The sequence below is a fragment of the Sardina pilchardus genome, chromosome 23, assembly GCF_963854185.1.
Source record: "Sardina pilchardus chromosome 23, fSarPil1.1, whole genome shotgun sequence".
In the NCBI taxonomy this organism is placed as follows: domain Eukaryota; kingdom Metazoa; phylum Chordata; class Actinopteri; order Clupeiformes; family Clupeidae; genus Sardina; species Sardina pilchardus.
The window spans coordinates 7,161,515-7,180,642 of record NC_085016.1 but is presented as its reverse complement, the minus strand read 5'-3'; the positions used below and the strand labels follow the sequence as shown (position 1 = coordinate 7,180,642).

Here is a 19,128-nt window from a genome sequence, read left to right as displayed (position 1 = left end):
TGTTTTATTAGGTTCATTGACATGACACGTGAAACACGGGTCTCCCAATGTTTATGTAAGCTTAGGTGCATGCGTGTGTCAGTGCTAGTAAGCTATGTACGCATGCGCACAACTTTGAAGAATTTGCCGCGAAGCGGTGAGTCGAATGGCATGTCTCGCCCTTCAGCCTACGATTAACAAGTTAATTTCTTATTTTGTTGTAACAACAGTGTATTACATGTGTAACGTTTTAGTTGCGTAACATTATATTCGATTACTTACCATTGAAGAACTTCAGTTTCGCAAAGTTTGTGTAGGCTACTGTTGTTAGCCCTTTATGCTAACTTATAAGCTGTTTTCTATCGGTAACAGAATAGACAGTAAAAGGCTAACAGTCGGCTAATAGCCCAGAGATAGATAACATAACAATCATTCGTATACCAAATTATACAACGTGTTAGTTCTGGAAACAAGTGACATACGTGAATGTTGATGAATTCGGTTCGTTTGTAATCAAACCTAACAGTATGCTATGCTCCATCAGCAATCATAAACTTGCCTGTTTTCATGGAGTGGCTTTGACGATTTGTTGCCAAACATTATGAAGCCAGTTAGAGGGTCTGGAAGAAAATCTACCAATGTCCCGCAAGGCAGAGGACGGAGTAGGCCTACCAAAAATAATGTTCCGACAAACTCCGAGGTGGGGGCAATTTCTCTCTCTCCTTGTTTAATATTGCTTGCTTGTCTACGCTTTTTTCATTACTTGTCGTTCGCATCCTTGTGACTTATAGTCCGGGAGCCAAATGCCATAATTTAGGTGAACCTGGCTTTGTCGGTTAAAGTTTTTTTTTTTGCAGAATCTAGTAGACTAGGGGTACCTCTTTAAGATTTAAGAGGGTGCCCGGTGATATCCCTTGGGCAATTTCGTATATTAAGCATTTATTGTCCAATGTGTTGACTATAAGGCGGATATACTACAGGTGAATAGAGTAAAAAAATTAACAAGCAGATATCACTATGAAACTTCACCAGTTGATTACTTAGATCAATATGAAAAATAAATGTATTACAAGTTTTCTGAAATTTAATGTTTGAATATGCAAATTAGGTATGATGTAATTAAATATGCGCTGATTTGCATAAACGTAAAAAGATCAACTCTGAACATTGGACAAAGCCAGTTTAAATGTTTTTCTTTTCATTTTGTTGACATAAGAGATGAAAAGTATTTTAGAGAGGGAATTATGGATATCTCATTTAGTTATTCAGTAAATCAGAAAATACTATACCAGCCTTTAAAAAATCAATTTTCGCCATGTTTTTTGGAATAAAATGTCATGTAAATCAGGCTAAGAATCATATATCAACAAACCCCTCTGCAAAATCCTTCTAAACATGGTTAGGTATAAGACTGAAAAGTTTGGTGTATGTAGATGCTTGTGAAGTGGAGATTTTGTTCTCCGAGTGAGAGAGGAAGCTCATCCATATCCGCCTTATATTCAACACATTGGACAAGAAAGGCTTAATATACAAAATTGCCCAAGGGATATCACCGGGCACCCTCTTAAATCTTAAAGAGGTACACCTACTCTACTAGATTCAGCAAAAAAAAAAACTTTAACCAACAAAACCAGGTCTGACCTGGGTTGGTTGCAACCTGACCCCATGGCTTAGTGACTGGTCTGGTCTGCCAAAAGCTCACGAGAACCTTAAAGGAACACTTCACTTTTGTCAGTTAAAGTTTTTTTTTTTTGCTGAATCTAGTAGAGTAGGTGTACCTCTTTAAGATTTAAGAGGGTGCCCGGTGATATCCCTTGGGCAATGTTGTATATTAAGCCTTTCTTGTCCAATGTGTTGAATATAAGGCGGATATGGATGAGTTTCCTCTCTCACTCGGAGAACAAAATCTCCACTTCACAAGCATCTACATACACCAAACTTTTCAGTCTTATACCTAACCATGTTTAGAAGGTTTTTGCAGAGGGGTTTGTTGATATATTATTCTTAGCCTGATTTACATGACATTTTCTTCCAAAAAACATGGCGAAAATGGATTTTTTAAAGGCTGGTATAGTATTTTCTGATTTACTGAATAACTAAATGAGATATCCATAATTCCCTCTCTAAAATACTTTTCATCTCTTATGTCAACAAAATAAAAAGAAAAAAATTGAAACTGGCTTTATCCAATGTTCAGATTTGATCTTTTTACGTTTATGCAAATCAGCGCATATTTAATTACATCATACCTAATTTGCATATTCAAACATTACATTTCAGAAAACTTGTAATACATTTATTTTTCATATTGATCTAAGTAATCAACTGGTGAAGTTTCATAGTGATATCTGCTTGTTATTTTTTTTACCCTATTCACCTGTAGTATATCCGCCTTATAGTCAACACATTGGACAAGAAAGGCTTAATATACGAAATTGCCCAAGGGATATCACCGGGCACCCTCTTAAATCTTAAAGAGGTACCCCTAGTCTACTAGATTCTGCAAAAAAAAAAACTTTAACCGACAAAGCCAGGTCTGACCCCATGGCTCCCTGACTATTAGGAACAGTTTAGAGATGTAGGCAGAGATGGGCAGTATTTATGATAGGCCTACATCATATCAACTACAAAGAAGTATTCTGTGATTTGAATTGTATTGGACTGAAGAAAATGGCTGTCAAAATAGTTCATAGGTGTGTGTTTTTTGTAGTTTAAAAAATACCAAATATTTTGTATACCAATACTTTTGATGGTGTAATGACATAAAGGTGCAAAGCAATTAATGTAGCCTCTCACTGGTGTTGACTTATTGCCCAGACTTTTGATCAGAATATTGAGATTCAGGAAGATGATCAAGTGTAAGATGAGTAACGCGTAGGTTGCTCACGCACACAATACATTCCCTCTCTCATGCCAACCCACTCAATCAACCGCAAGGTTACTTGCTCACCCACACTTATAGGTTTGCCGGTTTTTGGTTGATTGATCTTTGGAACAACTTGACTGTAATGTGTATGAGTCCTCCAAAGCTGATGATACACAATGCACCTTCCTGTGCAATGTCATTGGGCAATGTTCCAGAGTATTGCTGTTCTAGCACATTCCCTTTGATGTTGGCCAACTTCTTTTTTCTTGAGAAATGTATCAGTAGGCATGCAACAGGATCAGTAACATGATCACCCACCTAATTTTTAGCATTTTAAAATGACAAACATACAGTGTCTTATTTTGATAGATGGCATGGTTACTGGATTTGGATTTAACCTCCCAATAATACCGGTATAATATTTCCTCATTACCTTGAAATGTTTCAGGAGCCTGGAACCAGCAGTGAAGGAGTGAAGCAACAGCAAGCGAAGAAAAGGAAAAGTATGTAGCCACTTTTAGAACACTTTTAAGAATATTGGTGGGATGGAAGGGGTCTTGGGTTAAAAGATCCTTGAAATCGTATGCAAGTCCACAGCTGTATGCTGTCACAGTCTTTTTAGTTTAATTTTTGTTGAATAATTTTTCAAGTATTTTGAGTCATATGTTATGATATTCATATTGCAAATCGCAACAGTCCCAAATGGCAGAAAACCAAAATTGTTTGATTGTGGCATATACACATTCACCTTGTCTTACTCGCTATTATTAACATATTATTAGGGCATCTTAAATCATTTTTGATGGGGAAGTATAGTATGTATATTTATATATTTTTATATACGGTGCTTTTGTGCCTGCCTTGTCTCTGTTCTGTGTAAATAATGTGCTGTAGCTAAATAGTTTTAGCTAGATGAATAGTTATCTCGCTAGCTTGCTAGCAACTTGCTAGCAACCTTTTGTACTATCAATCTCTCTAAATGGTATCTAGTTCTGTCCAGAGCGGTAGATAAAACAGAGTGGCGACACTCCCATAGACCTCCATAGGAAAAAATGGCAGCGCTTTTTCCAGGCTATTTCCTCGTTATGGGGCTTTTGGAACTGTTTACAGCCAATCTCTTGGTCAGTAGTCAATGAGTTAATTGATTACACCTTCCAGCATCAGAAGTACATCCCACCCTCCTGCGATTCAGCCATTCAGCACAGTTTTTTTTGGAACTGTTGATCGTGGCGGCAACATCAAAGAGTGTCGCAACTCTCTCTATCTATGGCTCTGGTTCTGTCACTAAAGCCTTGCATTCCCTCCATTCCCTCTCACTACTGCATTCATACTTTGAAGTGCATCAGATGCAGAATTTGCTAATCACTGTTCATCATCCACAGTTTCTGATATGAGTTTATGAAAGCTGTTTTTTTTTGTTGTTGTTGTTTGTTTTGTTTGTTTTTTTTAATCAGGGCCTCAATCATCGGCTGACATAAACAAGTTCCGAGGCAGAGAGAAATGGAAAGTGCTGGCCCAGCCTGTTATTGTGGCCCTAGATAAGATGCTGGGGCTGTCAGTGCTGTGAGTTACTTTCTACCATGAGAATCTCTTCTGATCAGTGGCCTATATTGTGGTCACAGCTGTGTTGATGTGTTACTCATTCTGTCCTCTCTCTGTTTCTCTCTCTCTCTTGTTTTCTCATTCTTCACCGTATTCAGCTCTGTCTTGTCAATGAGAATAAAGGAGAAAGAGGAGACTCAGAAACATCTGAATATTCTGAAAGAAAGGTAAAGAGAAGTCATCATCCTGTGCATCACACAGCTCATCAAATTCAGCGAAATTGTGAAACCGGCCCCTGCATGCAGTGTTATGTCCATAGGGCCATGGATTTCACATGCTTTTTGGTTCCTCTTTGGGCAGATTTCTGGACAGCTGTATCCAGCTCACAGTCCCCCCACGGAAACAAGTGGACTTGGGGCACTTGTCACGGCAGTACCAGGCAGAGAGCTTGAAGGTGGAAGAGGGGGAGAAGAGACACGGGGCGCTGCAGGTGAGGAGGACAGAGGAAATAAAGTGTCTGCTAAATTTAGAAAAGTAGAGCTGGCATATCTGAAAAGTGGTGCAGGCAGAGTGAAAGTGTGAGTTTTCCATCTCCGGTTTATATTCAAGTGTGTGTGTGTGTGTGTGTGTGTGTATTTACACTCTCAGGAGAACCACAGATCTGTGGTCAGCGCCCTGGAGGAGTTGGAGGTGTCGAGAGACAGAATGGACGAGGAGTGCAGGATTCTTAGATCCAGGATGGAGGAGCTGGAGGAGAACTCACACGAGGTAAACAGAGACACACACACACACACACACACACACACACACACACACATATTGTACATACCATAGACTGTTCTATATATACAGTCCACGTACACACACACATAAATATATACATGCATGCATACATACATACAAACATACATACACACACACATACACGAGTACATCCGTATATATGTCCATAAATACGCACACAGACATATATTTACATTTGCACATAAACACATGCGTGCACATGTAGCGGATGCCACCTCACTCCCGACGCCTCCACAGTGCTGCTGGCATGAAAGCGAGTAGCCTGGGCTTTTAGCTGGATTGCCGTCATGCTCGACTCCCGATCCGAGGTGCTGCTGTTTCGCGGCTTCTAGTCTAGGCGTGTGCGCTGGTTCAACACAACGCAGGTTACACACACACACACACACAATCGAGCACATATACATACTGTCATTCCATGCAGCCAGAGAGGGTTAAAGCGGAGCGAGAGGCGCAAATGTTCGATAATTTCCACGTTCTATCTTCGCAAAGGGGAGGGGCGCTAAATCCCCCTTTAAGCAGACCTGTTAACATTCGAACTGAACTGCTTGCCAATCTGACTGATATCGATATCCCACTATGACATCTTTGCGACACGCCTCTTTAAGCAGACGGGAACTGTTCGAATTTTTCTTCCATAAAGATGCATTATGTTGCTCTATCTTGTCAGTAATAAAGGATCTTTGATGCAGCCCACTTCTGTATTCCTGTAATCAAAAAACTTAAACTATCATGGTTATCCTGATACCTAAGAGTGCTTTGCAGCAGGAGGGCCTTGCATTGGCATGTCAAGACATTTTCTTTCTTTCTTTCTTTCACCCTCTTACTTCTTAGGTTCTACAGAGGAGAGAGCAGACGGTTCTCCATCTCCCTCCCCTGCCTCCGCGCTCTGAAACGGAAAAGCCACTGCAGGTCAGAACTGATGTGCTTTGTGATTACGTACTGTAGGTAAGGGGTCATGTTCCGTTATAGTAAAAAAGTTTGTGCACATCCCAGGTCAAGGTGCAGAACAAGGGTAAATCATAAAAAAAATGGAAAAAGGTTTGCACTCTTGAAATCCCTCTTTTCAGTTTTATTTTCTTTTCTTTAGCAGAGAATAATGACGTTTCGACCGTGTGGTCTTCTTCAGATTCACTACAGGAACATACTGATTGACTTTAAATTACACCTGGTCTGCAGGGGTGTGGGTCATGTTCCAGCATGTGATCAGTGGCTGTACAGTATGTGGAGCTGTACACATGTATAGGTTTATGTCCATGGGTCTCCTTGGGTGCCTCTCATTGGGGCTTTTATATGTCCTCCCTCGCTCCTCGGGCCTCGATCCTCACTGATCGACATAAAGAATGATGGGGCGAAAACAATGGGACAGTCTATCCAGTGTTAGTTATAGATCAGTGGGAACGCCCCTCGAGGATCGAGGAGGCATGTTGAGAAGCACCTCTTGTCTACTGCAGGGGTTAAAGTTCTCAGGCACTGTGTCGGAATTCAGAATGATTCATGGATGATTATATATAATGACCTCAAATGTCTAATGACTTCAGAAGCATCCAAACTGTCCTGTCTTTAATCCCTCGTAATGAATCTTTTGCCCTTTGAGACCTTTTAGGTTCAGTTCTCTGTGTTTAGCTCAGATGCCTGTATTGCATGTGGTTTCAGGGTGCTAACAATTGGCTAACTGCTTTTCTCTAGTCATGTGTGGGGAAAGAAAATACCACAGCAACTCTTGCACAAACCGTCTGGAGTGGTCAACAACACCATAGCTCTCTTTGACGGATAGGATTTAAAAGGAGAAGTTGTATTGCTATAGACTTACTCTAAAATTTCTCTAAAATTTTATACGGTTCAGCAAAAAGAGGCTTCCGTCGCTGTTGAATGTGCCCGGAAAGACACCTTTAAGTGGTTAGACTGGAGTGATAACACAACTGTGAAGAAATTGTTTCAAGAAACAGGAAGTTCTGTGGCCAATAGTTACTCTCTTGTAGAAAAAGGAAATCCAATGTGCCATGACAGGAAGTTACTAATGCAACCATCTCTTTATCTGCTCTTCTGGTTTAGAGAGTTCTCTGCTGCAGTTGTGAACTGAAGTTAATCAAGTATTAACAGCTTTCAACTGGGTGTGCGATTTACAATATGGCACCTCCAGATTTTGATCTCTCACCAGTAAAGCTCATAGCAACAGTTGCATCGTGTCAGACAAGGTCAAGACAATGTTGTGTCAGTTTCCTGGGAAATGTCACCATCAAATAAGTTCAGTGGCTTGTCATTAATGCAGTTGTTGTCCATTAGACAAACTAAATCAGGTAAACTGATAATCTGGTGTACGCTGCCAATCTTTTATGTATGGATGCTACAGTCAGGCTCTCCCTCATTGGTTCAAATTAGCCTATCTCACGCTAAAATGGCGTCTTTCGGCTTTCCTTTCCGGTCCCTGGAACTAAACTTCCGGTCAGGGTAATAGCCGTTCATAGTGAATGACCACGGGGGAGCAGAGAAGCTAGAGGTGGTGTAATAAAACTCTGTGAACCGGTATCAAACAAAAACATCCCGCTTTTAGCTTTCGTACATTTCTGCTTGATGTGGGCCGTCGAAGAAAATGGATTCAAGCCACGAAGAGGGAGGAGGGAACACTATTTAACGTCTATAATGTCACAGTTGTTTGTAGCATAGCATTTTCGTATTAGCGACCTGTTCGGAATAGCTAGCTTCTAACGTTAGCGCTTTAAGTAAAGCCATGTAGAGTTAAATAAGACAGTGCCTTGTGTTTGTTCAACGGTCTCTGACACAACCCAAGCCAGGACGTCTGTTTTCACGACGACAACGAGGGACTGGGGTTGTTTGAGAAGTCCAACCGTGTGGATAGGAAGATGTTGCTGTTGCTAGCTTAGCTAGCTTTGCTTCGGACAACGAACGAACGAACGACCGTCCCGGTAAGTTTTTATCTCCATTGAGTAGCGTTAAATGAATTGGCAAGGAGATAAATAGCCAGATGTACATTTGCAAATATATTATGTTTGTTTGGAGGTTTTTATTGGCTCTGTGCACTAGATATAGACGAACTTCCGTGTTTGTCTTATGGTTGGCGAACGTGTTTCTTGCCGTCTCTTCGTTGTCATAGCTGTCAGAAAAGCACCGACTAATGAGCACTTCAATCATACCAAAACGTAAGAAACACAATGCATGCAGCCGTGTTTTGAGCTTCTTAAAACCGTGGGCGACTGCTGTGTGCCAGTTTGCTCGGTTTCAGGTCGATTTTAGCTTCCAGCTTTTTTTCTGAAAACACCAGCCTGTGTGTGCACGGAGGAGGGCAGGATTTCGGTGCCTGCTAACGTTACACGTTAATACAATTGGTTTTTGACATCGGTACTTTGTCTCTATCTAGTGTACAGAGCCAATAAATTGCCCTAAGTAACAAAGCAAAGATATTCATGGGTTTCATTAGGTCACTTTCGACAGGTGCACTAACGCAGCACTCATAATCTAGGTTGATTTGATACACCTGTGGAAAGAGACCTGATGAGACCCATGAATAGCTAGAAATGTTAGCTCGGTTTAGACAGCATATTGTGTTTGTGTGTTTTTAAAACTAAAGCCTACCTTACACTGACAGACTTTAACAAGATTTGGGAAAGATTCTTGAAATATTGTAGTCTTTTGAGTAGTTTGAATGAGGGGCATACGTTAAAAGACTACAATCTTTCAACAATCTTTCTCAAGTCGTGTCAAAGTCTGTCTGTAAGGTAGGCTTAAAGTGAGAGATTATTCCATACACATATAGTTAATACATATTTACTGAAACACATATTCTTGTGGTGGTATGTGACACAGCACTCATAATTTACTGTCCTCATTAATTAGCATTGTTGCTTACAGTTTTTCTCTACTTGTTTATGTGTTTGCATCAGGTGCATTGGATGCAAGCTCACACGAGGATAAAGGAACTGGAGGTGCTTGTGTTGACACGTGAGTATTTCTACTTCCCTGCTCTTATGCATACACACACCCATACACTCCCACAAAATCATTGACACATCACTCCCAACCATCACTGATCTTCATCACTCACGGTGTCTGCAACGTGCACACAAAATCATCAGGGACCACACACATCCCAGTCATGGACTGTTCTCCGTCTGGGAAACGTTACAGGAGCCTAGGAGTTGCACCAGCAGGCTCAGAAACACCATAACACTGCTCAACACCAAGACCCACCAATAGCCCCTGCCCCCCTCTCCCTTGCACATGGACTAGAGATGGTCTGACTACCGATGATAACTGCCCTTTATCAAATGCACCTCATCAATGCACTATTATACAGAATTCTGTTAATATGGACTGTCTGATTACTCTATGCACTTTATGTACATAATGAATCAAGCTGCATTTGGTGTTTTATCTATATGTATACTGCTATAAAGAAAATAAGCACTTTTTAATGATTGCACTACTGGTTTGATACTAAACTGCATTTCGTTGTACTTACTTTTGCAACGACAATAAAGTTGAATCTAATCTAATCTAATATGTGAAGTTTCTAGAAATAATCACTGAATCCAAAATCAAGAAAATACATGGAAAAATACCAAATTGAACAAGAGATGCATGCATGTATGCACACACATACACATTATTGAAGAAATGTTCATAAATGTGGAAATGATAAAAACGTGCATGAATGTGGAATGATAAAAAAAAAGTCTAATTTGTCTTTCAGGACATCAATGAAGGTAATTCGTCTCACCAAGTCCTCCCCTCGGAAATGTCTGACTTGGTGTCAGTGACTGTCACACCAGGGAAGGGAAGGCTAGTGACCACAAGCTAACCTTGCTCCCAGATGGATCATAACAAAGCCACAGAAGAAACCTTGACCTGCCAGAGATCCACGTAGTGATCCACGTACTCCAGCCCCTGCCTCATAGCTGTGGTTTGCCATGTTTCCTTGAGGATCCTCCCTGCCAACCACTGCCGGGTCTTATTCCCCCTGGCAGCAAGGACTTCATGACTTGCTTTGAGCCTGCTCTCTTCACAGGTGGCTCAGAGTGTACATACATACACACATATATATATAGATAATTGGGTTATAGTTTGTTCATTGTGTTCATTTTGTGTGTACTTTTCTATGTTTTGTATTTCTATAATGTCCACACGTTTTTCAATAAAACATGTGTCTTGTTGGTACTTTGACACTAACCTTTGTAGCGCATACCGTATAATGTAGATCTCACTTTGCAGCTTCCCAATGTTTTTTTTAAATGACCAACTGGTGTAGTTATGTTTACCTGAGCACATGGCTTGTGCAACAATGTGATCACAAAATTCTCTACCAGCAGCACACAAAATAGCATATCCTCCACGGTCTTGCTGGCCGAAGTTAGTTTCAATAGTAGTGGGGTGAGTGGAACATATTAGCAAAAGTCTCTGAACCTGAACTTGTGGAACAACAACTAAAACTCTGGTGAAAGAAATAAGAGATTTGTCTTGCATAGTGTTGCAACAATTTACCAATTAGGTGTGTTTCAATGTGGAGATGTTTTGGATACCATACAAATGATGACCATATTAAGGACAGACAGGCACACAAGGCACTTAAAAATGATATACCTGCTTAGCGTTTTATGTAAGCTTGCCTTTTAGGGACACTCGCAAGTTAGGCTCCCTATTGTAGACTACTGTTTAGCCTACACAGGAAGGTGCATATTAATACTGCAAGATACTCAAAGTCGCCCAGGTCTTAGACATTGTTGCACGGAATGTGTATCAATCAACTAGGCTTCAGTGATGTTTAACAAGAAACACGGGGTAAGTATAGCGTTTGTTATAGCTATTAGGCTATTGATGCATGCTCTAGACAAGTCGTTTTGATGGAGATGCGTATGTAAACAATAGGCCTAGTTATTTCGGTGCCGTTGTTCCTTAAAACACCTTGTTTGCGGCTCCTCGATCTTTCTAAGAGATCGGTAGCACAATGATCTCACAACGTCAGGCCTACTACTTTGAAGACCATACAAAGATATGCACATAAAATACTTAATAATTTTGTTACACAGCTTTCTTGAAGTGCAATACAAGCTATGGGTTTTGATCTGACGTTAGCCATGTAGCTAGCTGACATCAACATTACCTTCACAACTATACAGATTGTTCATGGAACGATTTATATCCACAATCCAATATTGAACGTGTAGTAGAAGTACATGATACTTGTTTCGTTACGCTGCTTTATTGAAGTGCATTTACAAGCTGTTGTGTCTTATATTATATCTAGTAGCCTATCTGGCTATCTGGTAGCCGTCTAGCTAGCCGACTGACCTTTGCCTTCATAATTATATATAAATTGTACACGGGACAATTTATATCCCCGGTCCAGTTTGGATCGCTTAGTTTTCGTGTGGAGTTCCACAATTTCCTCCACATGTGATAGACTTATCTTTTGAAAATGCCGCAAATTCCTTGTAAACGTGTACATCGCTCCGATTACATTGGACTCTCCATAAGACAGTGTTGACCGGAAGTAGCACGACACCTAGCGAATATTCAAAATGGCGGCGTGATATAGGCTAATTGTTTTAGTATTTTAGCTTCAGGGGCTGTGATTGCATTAATATTATCTCTTATCTTTACGCAGGAGAGGCTAATGAAGTTATTGCCAAACAGGGATGCTATGGTGAAGTCACTGCAGAGCATGCCAGAAATCCAGCCGCTGAATACTTTTATGGAGCTTGCGCACGAACACACCAACCAGCGATTAGCCGCCCTTAACAGTCATAAATGACTCAATTATCTTGTGGTCTGCCTCTCTAGTACCTGTACATCAACCACACACTCCTCCCTATGATCAAGCTTGGGCTTCTGCACTTACAACCAACCCCAACCCCTTTTTTAAACGCCAATATGCATTGAGTTTAGTTGTAAAACCCTGCTCTGCTGTCCCATGTGACACACACTCAAAAACAGGATCTCCCTGATCAGATATCTCACCACTGTGTTCGTCACATCACTTGTGTAGTGCATGATTAGAACTGATCCAGCACCAAAAGCAGTTTTTTTAGTTGTTGTTTTTTTCTGTGCATTTTCAGTTTTAATACAAAATGCAAAATATAAATTGTTACCAAAAATAAAACACTGTTCTTGTTTTCTTTTTCAACTGTAGACATAAGGACAAAACAAAACATGTGAGAACAGACAATACACAGAAAGAACATGTATATATATATATATATAATACTAAGACAACATTACATTCATTACATACATTCTGTCAAGCTGGAGTATGGTTAGAGCTCTGCCATTCTGCCAAATGACTCGTGCATCACCAGGTTGGGTGCTACGCTTTGGTTGTGCTTGGTAAAGCACTTTGTGTATCTAGATAAAGCACTGCATACATTTAATATGTTGTTCTTTAAAAATGTGTCAAGTCCATGCAAAGTCCAGTTCCAATGCCCTTCTATTCGGCCTATACAGTTCCCCTCGTCTCTCGCTCACAGTGTTAAATCTGGGAGTCTTTACGACGCATTGATTTCCTGCGTAGCGACTCGGAGTTATCCTCGTTGAAGACTCGCTCCACCGCGGACAACAGGGAGGCGCGCATCGTCCTCCCGAGGCCCTTGGCCGCAAACACGTACAGGATGGGGTTGAACACGCTCTTGACGTAGACGAGGAAGAGCGACACGTAGTAGCCCTTCACCGCCACGTTGGCCATGCTCTTCAGGCCCCGCTTGGCCACCAGCCAGCGCAGGAAGCGGAAGGTGAAGTACGGCACCCAGCAGATGAGGAAGAGGAGCATCGTGAGCAGCAGCACCCGGTAGAGGCGCACCAGACGCCGTGCCGTGTAGCTCTGACTGGCCGACATCGAGCCGGGCGCCAGCGACGGCTTCGCCACCGACGCGGTCGGCGTCATCATGCCCGCCTCGGCGCGCCGGGCGCTGACCAGCACCGCCAGGTTGCAGGACAGGAAGATGGTGACGGGCAGCAGGAAGCCGAAGATGGTCTCGGTGATGAAGAAGCCGTCGCCCGTGGCGGACTTGGGCACGCTCTCCAGGCACTGCCACTTGCCGCCCCAGTTCTTCAGCTCGGCGCTGCGCAGGTACGGGCAGGCCAGGCAGAACGCCAGCAGCCACAGCAGGCCGCAGGCCAGGGGCACGGCCCAGCGCGGGCGCTTGAGACTCGCCCAGACGGGCCTCAGCAGGCACAGGCAGCGCTCCAGCGCCACGGCGCACAGCAGGCACGAGGCGGCGTACAGCCCTAGCGCGCGCAGGAACATGACCAGCCGGCACGCGTGCAGCCCCAGCGGCCACGAGAAGTTGTGCGCCAGGTAGCCCAGCATGAGCGGCGTGCGCAGCAGCAGCACCAGGTCCGCCAGCGCCAGGTTGACCACGTAGACGCGGAAGCTGCTGGCGCCGCGTCGCTCCGCGCTGCGCTGGCCGGACCCGGAGACCCAGCGGCGCACGCCCAGCACCCACACCACCAGCGCGTTTAGCGGCACGCCCACCAGGATGATGACCAGCGTCACGACGATCTGCAGCGCGCGCGACGTGTCCGACATCCAGGGGTCCGCCGGGATGGGGACGGTGCCGTTGCCGCGGACCGAGTCGACGAAGCTGCCATTGGGAGGAGGCACCGGGGTAGACATGGGGGAGACTCTGAGGAGGAAGAAGAAGAGGAGTGCCCAGGCAAGCACACAGGGCACAAGTTGGTGCTTGTGTCTTACAATTTCATCAGTCTTTACAGTGAAATTCAATTCACCATGGCAGAATAACAAAGTGGGTTGGTTGGTGCAATAGGCTACAGCCAACAGGAAAAAATGGAAACCCTACTTTTTTACGTGTCTATGAAGTCACTCGTAAAAGAGTACCGCACGCACATCCAAAAAGCAATAATAACCGGGTGCTGGACAGACAAGCATAAGTTAGGAAAGAGAACAAGAAGTCCGCACTCCAGAAAATGCTCCTCAGTGTTTAAAAGGGTGGGTTTTGAACATTCTAACACAAGATTCCATTCCGCAACAATTCAACGCTCTAAAATTCTATGTAGAATTCAATGAACCCAGACATTGTTTAGAATGTTAATTTTCCAACATTCCAAACACACCGGTGTGACGGTACACTCTTAAGCCCAACGCCCACCAGACACGCCGTTCAGCGGTGTTCGGCGGTCTGGGCTTGACGCGCAGGATTTTAGAATAGTTTTCTATCTCTGTGTGCGGCTGCTGCGCGGCAGACGTTTCCAGTGGGCTTTGCTCCATTGAAAACAATGGAGTTCTAATTTTTTTCGTGGCGCGGTGCGCCGCGTACGTGTCTGGTGGGCGTTGGGCTTTAAGGGGTAAATCACCACGTGTAACGTTTCGGGCCCTAGCCCTTCATCAGACATCATGTGTGTGCGGACTTGACTTGTTCTCTTTCCTATGAAGTCACTCGTGAAATCACTTTGTATTCACATTAAGCCCTTAAAACCTACACTCTTAAAGGGACACTTCACCGATTAGCATTAAGCTTTGTATCTTTAGAAAACCAGTCATGTTTTTGAATGGTCATGCATCATTCCCTCCGTTTGCCTTGAGATGAGAGAAATACGGATTTCAATGAAACCCATGAATGACTTCCTGCTTTCAATGATGTAAAATGATGATTTTTACATCATTGAAAGCAGGAAGTCCAACATTGAAATCCGTATTTCTCCCATCTCAAGGCAAACTGAGGGAATGATGCATGACCATTCAAAAAGGTGAAGTGTCCCTTTAAACCTACAAAAAAGGAGCCATTTAGAACCAAAAATGCCTCTGTTGCATGCTTCATTTATGGCACCCCTACTGTAAATGGTTCAAAAATGTTGAAGGATTGATCAACCCCTAAGGGTTCTTTTAAAGTCTGCATGGTTCTATATAGCACCACCAAGAATCCTTTTTTAAAGAGTGTATTCCAGTGGAAACACAACTACTGTGGTGGTTCAGATGGCAATATTTTAATTGATGTGTATGAATCCTCAGGCCATACATTTCTGATGTTTACTTCAGCGTTATGTTGAAATATAGCTTTTGTATGAGACAAATGGTAAAGCTCATTATGAATGCAGAACTGATAAACTGTACAACTACAAGTTCTGCATCTGGAGTTATGAGCACAGTGTGACTTCCCTGTAAAATGTCTGGTGTCAAGGCTTGTTCTCAAATATATTACTGCCCAATATGTTACTGTTCAGGCATTTGTCATCTAACTGTGACAAAAATAAAACAATGTAGCCTAATTGAAAATAGGAACTACTTTTTTTAGGACCTTAGAGAGTGTTTTAATGCATTCTGATAATTAAGAACAGACACAAATGTCTTGATTTCTCCAGTATGAATCTCTCTCTCTCTCTCTCTCTCTCTCTGTAGCACTGTGGCTGTTGCCCTGCAATCGTTACGGTTGAGCAAACGTGGAGTCAGGTGAAAGGAATTTTCTCTCCTGCCTCCAGGCTCTGTTGAGTGCTAAGTACACTGCACCTTTCTCGAGTCTCCGCCTATCAAATATGCGTGTATGGTATGAGAACACACCTTTAAAAAGAAAGTCCTATCAGTACTAAAGTGCGCTCAGTACAATAGAACATGATAGAGTGTTTATACAAAACCAAAAAAAACCCCAGAAAAGAGCACTAAAAACAGATCAAATGTCTCTGAGGAAGAATATCAACTTACCTTGGAGAGCAAAAGAGGATATGGATGTTTTGTTTTGGGGTTTTTTCCCTCCCCTGTGAGCCCGAGGTGGTGTGGGGCCGCGTGCTGAGAGACTGAGAGACTGGCAAGCACAGAGGGAGTGTTTCTTCAGGTCTTGACTTATCAGTAAAATCATAGTGGGTGTGATTACATTTGACTTTTTGTAAGAGGGGTGTGTGTGTGTGTGTGTGTGTGTGTGTGCAGTGTGTGTGTGTGTGTGTGTGTGTGTGTGTGTGTGTGTGTGTGTGTGTGTGTTCTTGCTTGCTAGCTGGTGCTTCCTCTGCAGTTTGATTGCAACACTTGTAACTAAAGGAAATATATATGGTCACTGCAGAGCATGTTCAGCCTATCCAAGAGGTGTGTGTGTGTGTGTGTGTGTGTGTGTGTGTGTGTGTGTGTGTGTGTGTGTGTGTGTGTGTGTGTGTGTCTTGCTATAGCTTCCTCTGAGGTTTCAACATTTGGAACATTATGTATAGATGTGGTCACTTCAGAGCATGGCCAGCCCAAAAGTGTGTGTGTGTGTGTGTGTGTGTGTGTGTGTGTGTGTGTGTGTGTGTGTGTGTGCAGCCTATTGTGCTAATTTGTTACCAATGTACTAAATGTTTACTTCCCAATGTTGTTATCCATTTAGAATCTGCACACATAATCTGTTCACTCCAATTGGTGTTGCTTTTACATCAGAGATACCCAAACCCATATTTGTATACAGTTAATATTTTCAGACAGCTCAACAAGACCACCACCCAAAGACAGGTGGATCAGGTGGAGATAATCACTTGTGACAAATGGGCCACTTCCAAGGTATAACTTACTGCAATGACAAAGGTCAGTCATACATTATCCATCAAAGGGAATTACAGAAAGTACCATCTACAGTAGATCCCCTCAAACAGGTGATTTGAAATCCTGTTTGTTTATCTGCAAGGATGTAACTCTTTCAAATGGAAAATACCCCCCCCCTCTCTCTCTCTATCTCTCCCTTTCACTGTGCACCTATTCCTCAAGACATCATATGTCATTTGTACACAAATCTGTTTGTAATTGTTTGAGTGTATACTGAAACTAAAATCTCTATAGGACTTATCTGCTGAGAAATTATATATATATATATATATATATATATATACAGTACATACATACAGCCAGTATATATAGTACAGTACAGTATATACAGTATAAGCTGTCCCTCACAGGAGCAGCATGCAGTAGTTTTCGTGAGGTCTTTGTAAGACCTGTTCATCATGCTGTCATATGCTTCCAAAGAGAAGCAATGCTAAGCACACACACATGCACAGGAAGACAGAATCATTGACTGACAAACAGAAAACAGTCAAGGGCAGTATATGCCAATGCCATATCTGTGCCATATGTCAGTATAATATGATGCAATAAGAGTGAGTGTGTGTGTGTGTGTGTGTGTGTGTGTGTCAGGGATGGAATGGCTGATAGATTTTCACATTTTCAAATTTTAATTTCCACCCCTGGTGTGTGTGTGTGTGTGTGTGTGCGTGCGTGCGTGTACGTACCTTGTTTCCCAATACTCCAGTATCACTTCCTTCTAGCTTTCCAGAGAATCGTATATGTCTCATCAGTGTTATCTACGTATCAATGACACACACAGGTGTTATTCTTAATTACTTAAGAATTATTATTCTTAATTAGCAATTCAGCTCTATTTAATGAGGAGTAGACCACAGAATAATGCTTTCCCTTTGTGCGCGCTCTGATACTGCTGTGGTGACATTTCTTTGTGTATGTTGTGTGGTCATTTGTGTGATATCCTGTTCAGAGGTATTGGTATTACTACAGTTTGTTAACACACTAACAAATGCAGATAACGCTTGCAAAAACACTTGCATAGATATGTGACACATACAAACAGCCTGCAGTACGCCTGTAACGCCTGTTGCAAGTTCACACAACGCACACAAATAGCCCCAACACAACAGAAGCATTCTCAACATCAAGAGAGGCTCACCTTACCGTAAAACAACTGTGACAACTCTAATTGTGCATCACCGCTGGTAAAATGTAGCTTTTGCCTCTTTTTCTTTTAAAGATTCTAAGTGACATTGCGCGGTTTCTAAGCTAAAACATGTTTTTGTCACATGTTTTTGGCCACAGCAAACATCTTCTCACATCTCAATCCGCTAGCTGCATGTCGCCTGAATACACTGTAAAAAAAAGTGGTCTCTGAAGACAGTCCAGGCTCCAAAAAAACAGCAATAAAACCGCCTGGTGCAGCATGGACTATGCCATTCACAACAATATGTGTGTTTAGGAGAGTTTCAGTTGCACGAGGGGGGGGAACTTTTGGAGGTTTTGCCTCTATTCAGATATAGGATAGTGAAGAGACTGTCAGGAAGCGACTGGGAGAGAGAGAGATGGGATGGGATGGGAAAGTGACCTGGGATGGACTCAAACCCGGGTCCCCATGGGCACTTGGACTCTGTTGTGGTACGGGGGCGCTACCACAAAACCCCAGTAAAATGTTTCAAAATCATGAGTAACTGCAGCCATTAAAACAGGCTAGGCTTGTTTTTGTTTATATAATTAGTGGTGGTAAACATTATTCGATTTAATGTGTTTAGAATTACACTCTGTGGACAGAAATAGGCCCAAATTCTGGGAAATACCATAGGCTTGTATAAACAAGACAATAAATAACTATTAGCAATATCTTGAATACAGGGTGAAGTTATTCAACCGCTGAATCATCCAAGGGCATCATCCAACGGCTGGCCCAATATCCCACCTCGGCTCTTCTGTCTCCTTGTCACAGCACGAAGGTGACAACAAAGTCACTGCTGGAATGACTCCAAGCGAAGCATCTGTGTCAAACTGCCCAGGACCTCAGCAGTCAAATGCATATTGAGAGCATGAGGAAGCGTAACACAATGAGGAAGCATTTCATAATAAGTGTACAGATTGGTCATTATTCCTGAGAAATAAGTTGCACACTTTTACACACTTGCTATATTAGCCACAATATCTGGTCTTATTTTCGATACCAATGCACAGATTTATGTACACATGATTATAGTTGTGGTTGTGATTTGAGGTGTCAATGAAGCCTCTACAGCCAACCTCCATTAGATAAGTGTAGGCTCTCCAACCAGCTTGTGTTTACACCGCTGCAAAGCTCATGCGTACTTCTCCCTCTTCCTCTCGAATGCAACCTCCATCCTGTCTTCCCATGGCACAGTCAGTTCGACTATCCTTGTGGTGGTGGTGGACCAAAAGAGTACGATGTCTG

At 42.5% G+C, this 19,128-nt stretch overlaps 2 protein-coding genes and 1 long non-coding RNA gene across 3 annotated transcripts; 2 read left to right on the top strand and 1 right to left on the bottom strand.

Moving 5' to 3' along the window:
• The first annotated feature begins 115 nt into the window (after nt 1-115).
• cenpq (centromere protein Q) lies at nt 116-12,299 on the top strand. Its single transcript, XM_062527695.1, has 8 exons — nt 116-679; nt 3,294-3,348; nt 4,300-4,408; nt 4,546-4,614; nt 4,748-4,877; nt 5,036-5,155; nt 6,023-6,100; nt 11,811-12,299. Exons 1-8 carry the CDS (start codon nt 581-583, stop codon nt 11,955-11,957), a joined length of 807 nt encoding a protein of 268 aa, XP_062383679.1. The 5' UTR covers nt 116-580; the 3' UTR covers nt 11,958-12,299.
• Nucleotides 6,926-10,492, top strand: LOC134071347 (uncharacterized). Its single transcript, XR_009937054.1, has 3 exons — nt 6,926-8,115; nt 9,091-9,148; nt 9,900-10,492. It is a non-coding gene; the product is annotated as an uncharacterized LOC134071347 (long non-coding RNA).
• Nucleotides 12,222-17,419, bottom strand: LOC134071106 (C3a anaphylatoxin chemotactic receptor). The gene is made up of 3 exons (XM_062527698.1): nt 17,399-17,419; nt 15,855-15,954; nt 12,222-13,824 (listed from the first exon to the last, which is right to left on the bottom strand). The coding sequence occupies exon 3, from the start codon at nt 13,812-13,814 to the stop codon at nt 12,672-12,674; it is 1,143 nt and encodes a 380-aa protein (XP_062383682.1). The 5' UTR covers nt 13,815-13,824; nt 15,855-15,954; nt 17,399-17,419; the 3' UTR covers nt 12,222-12,671.
• Between the last annotated feature and the right edge of the window lie 1,709 nt (nt 17,420-19,128).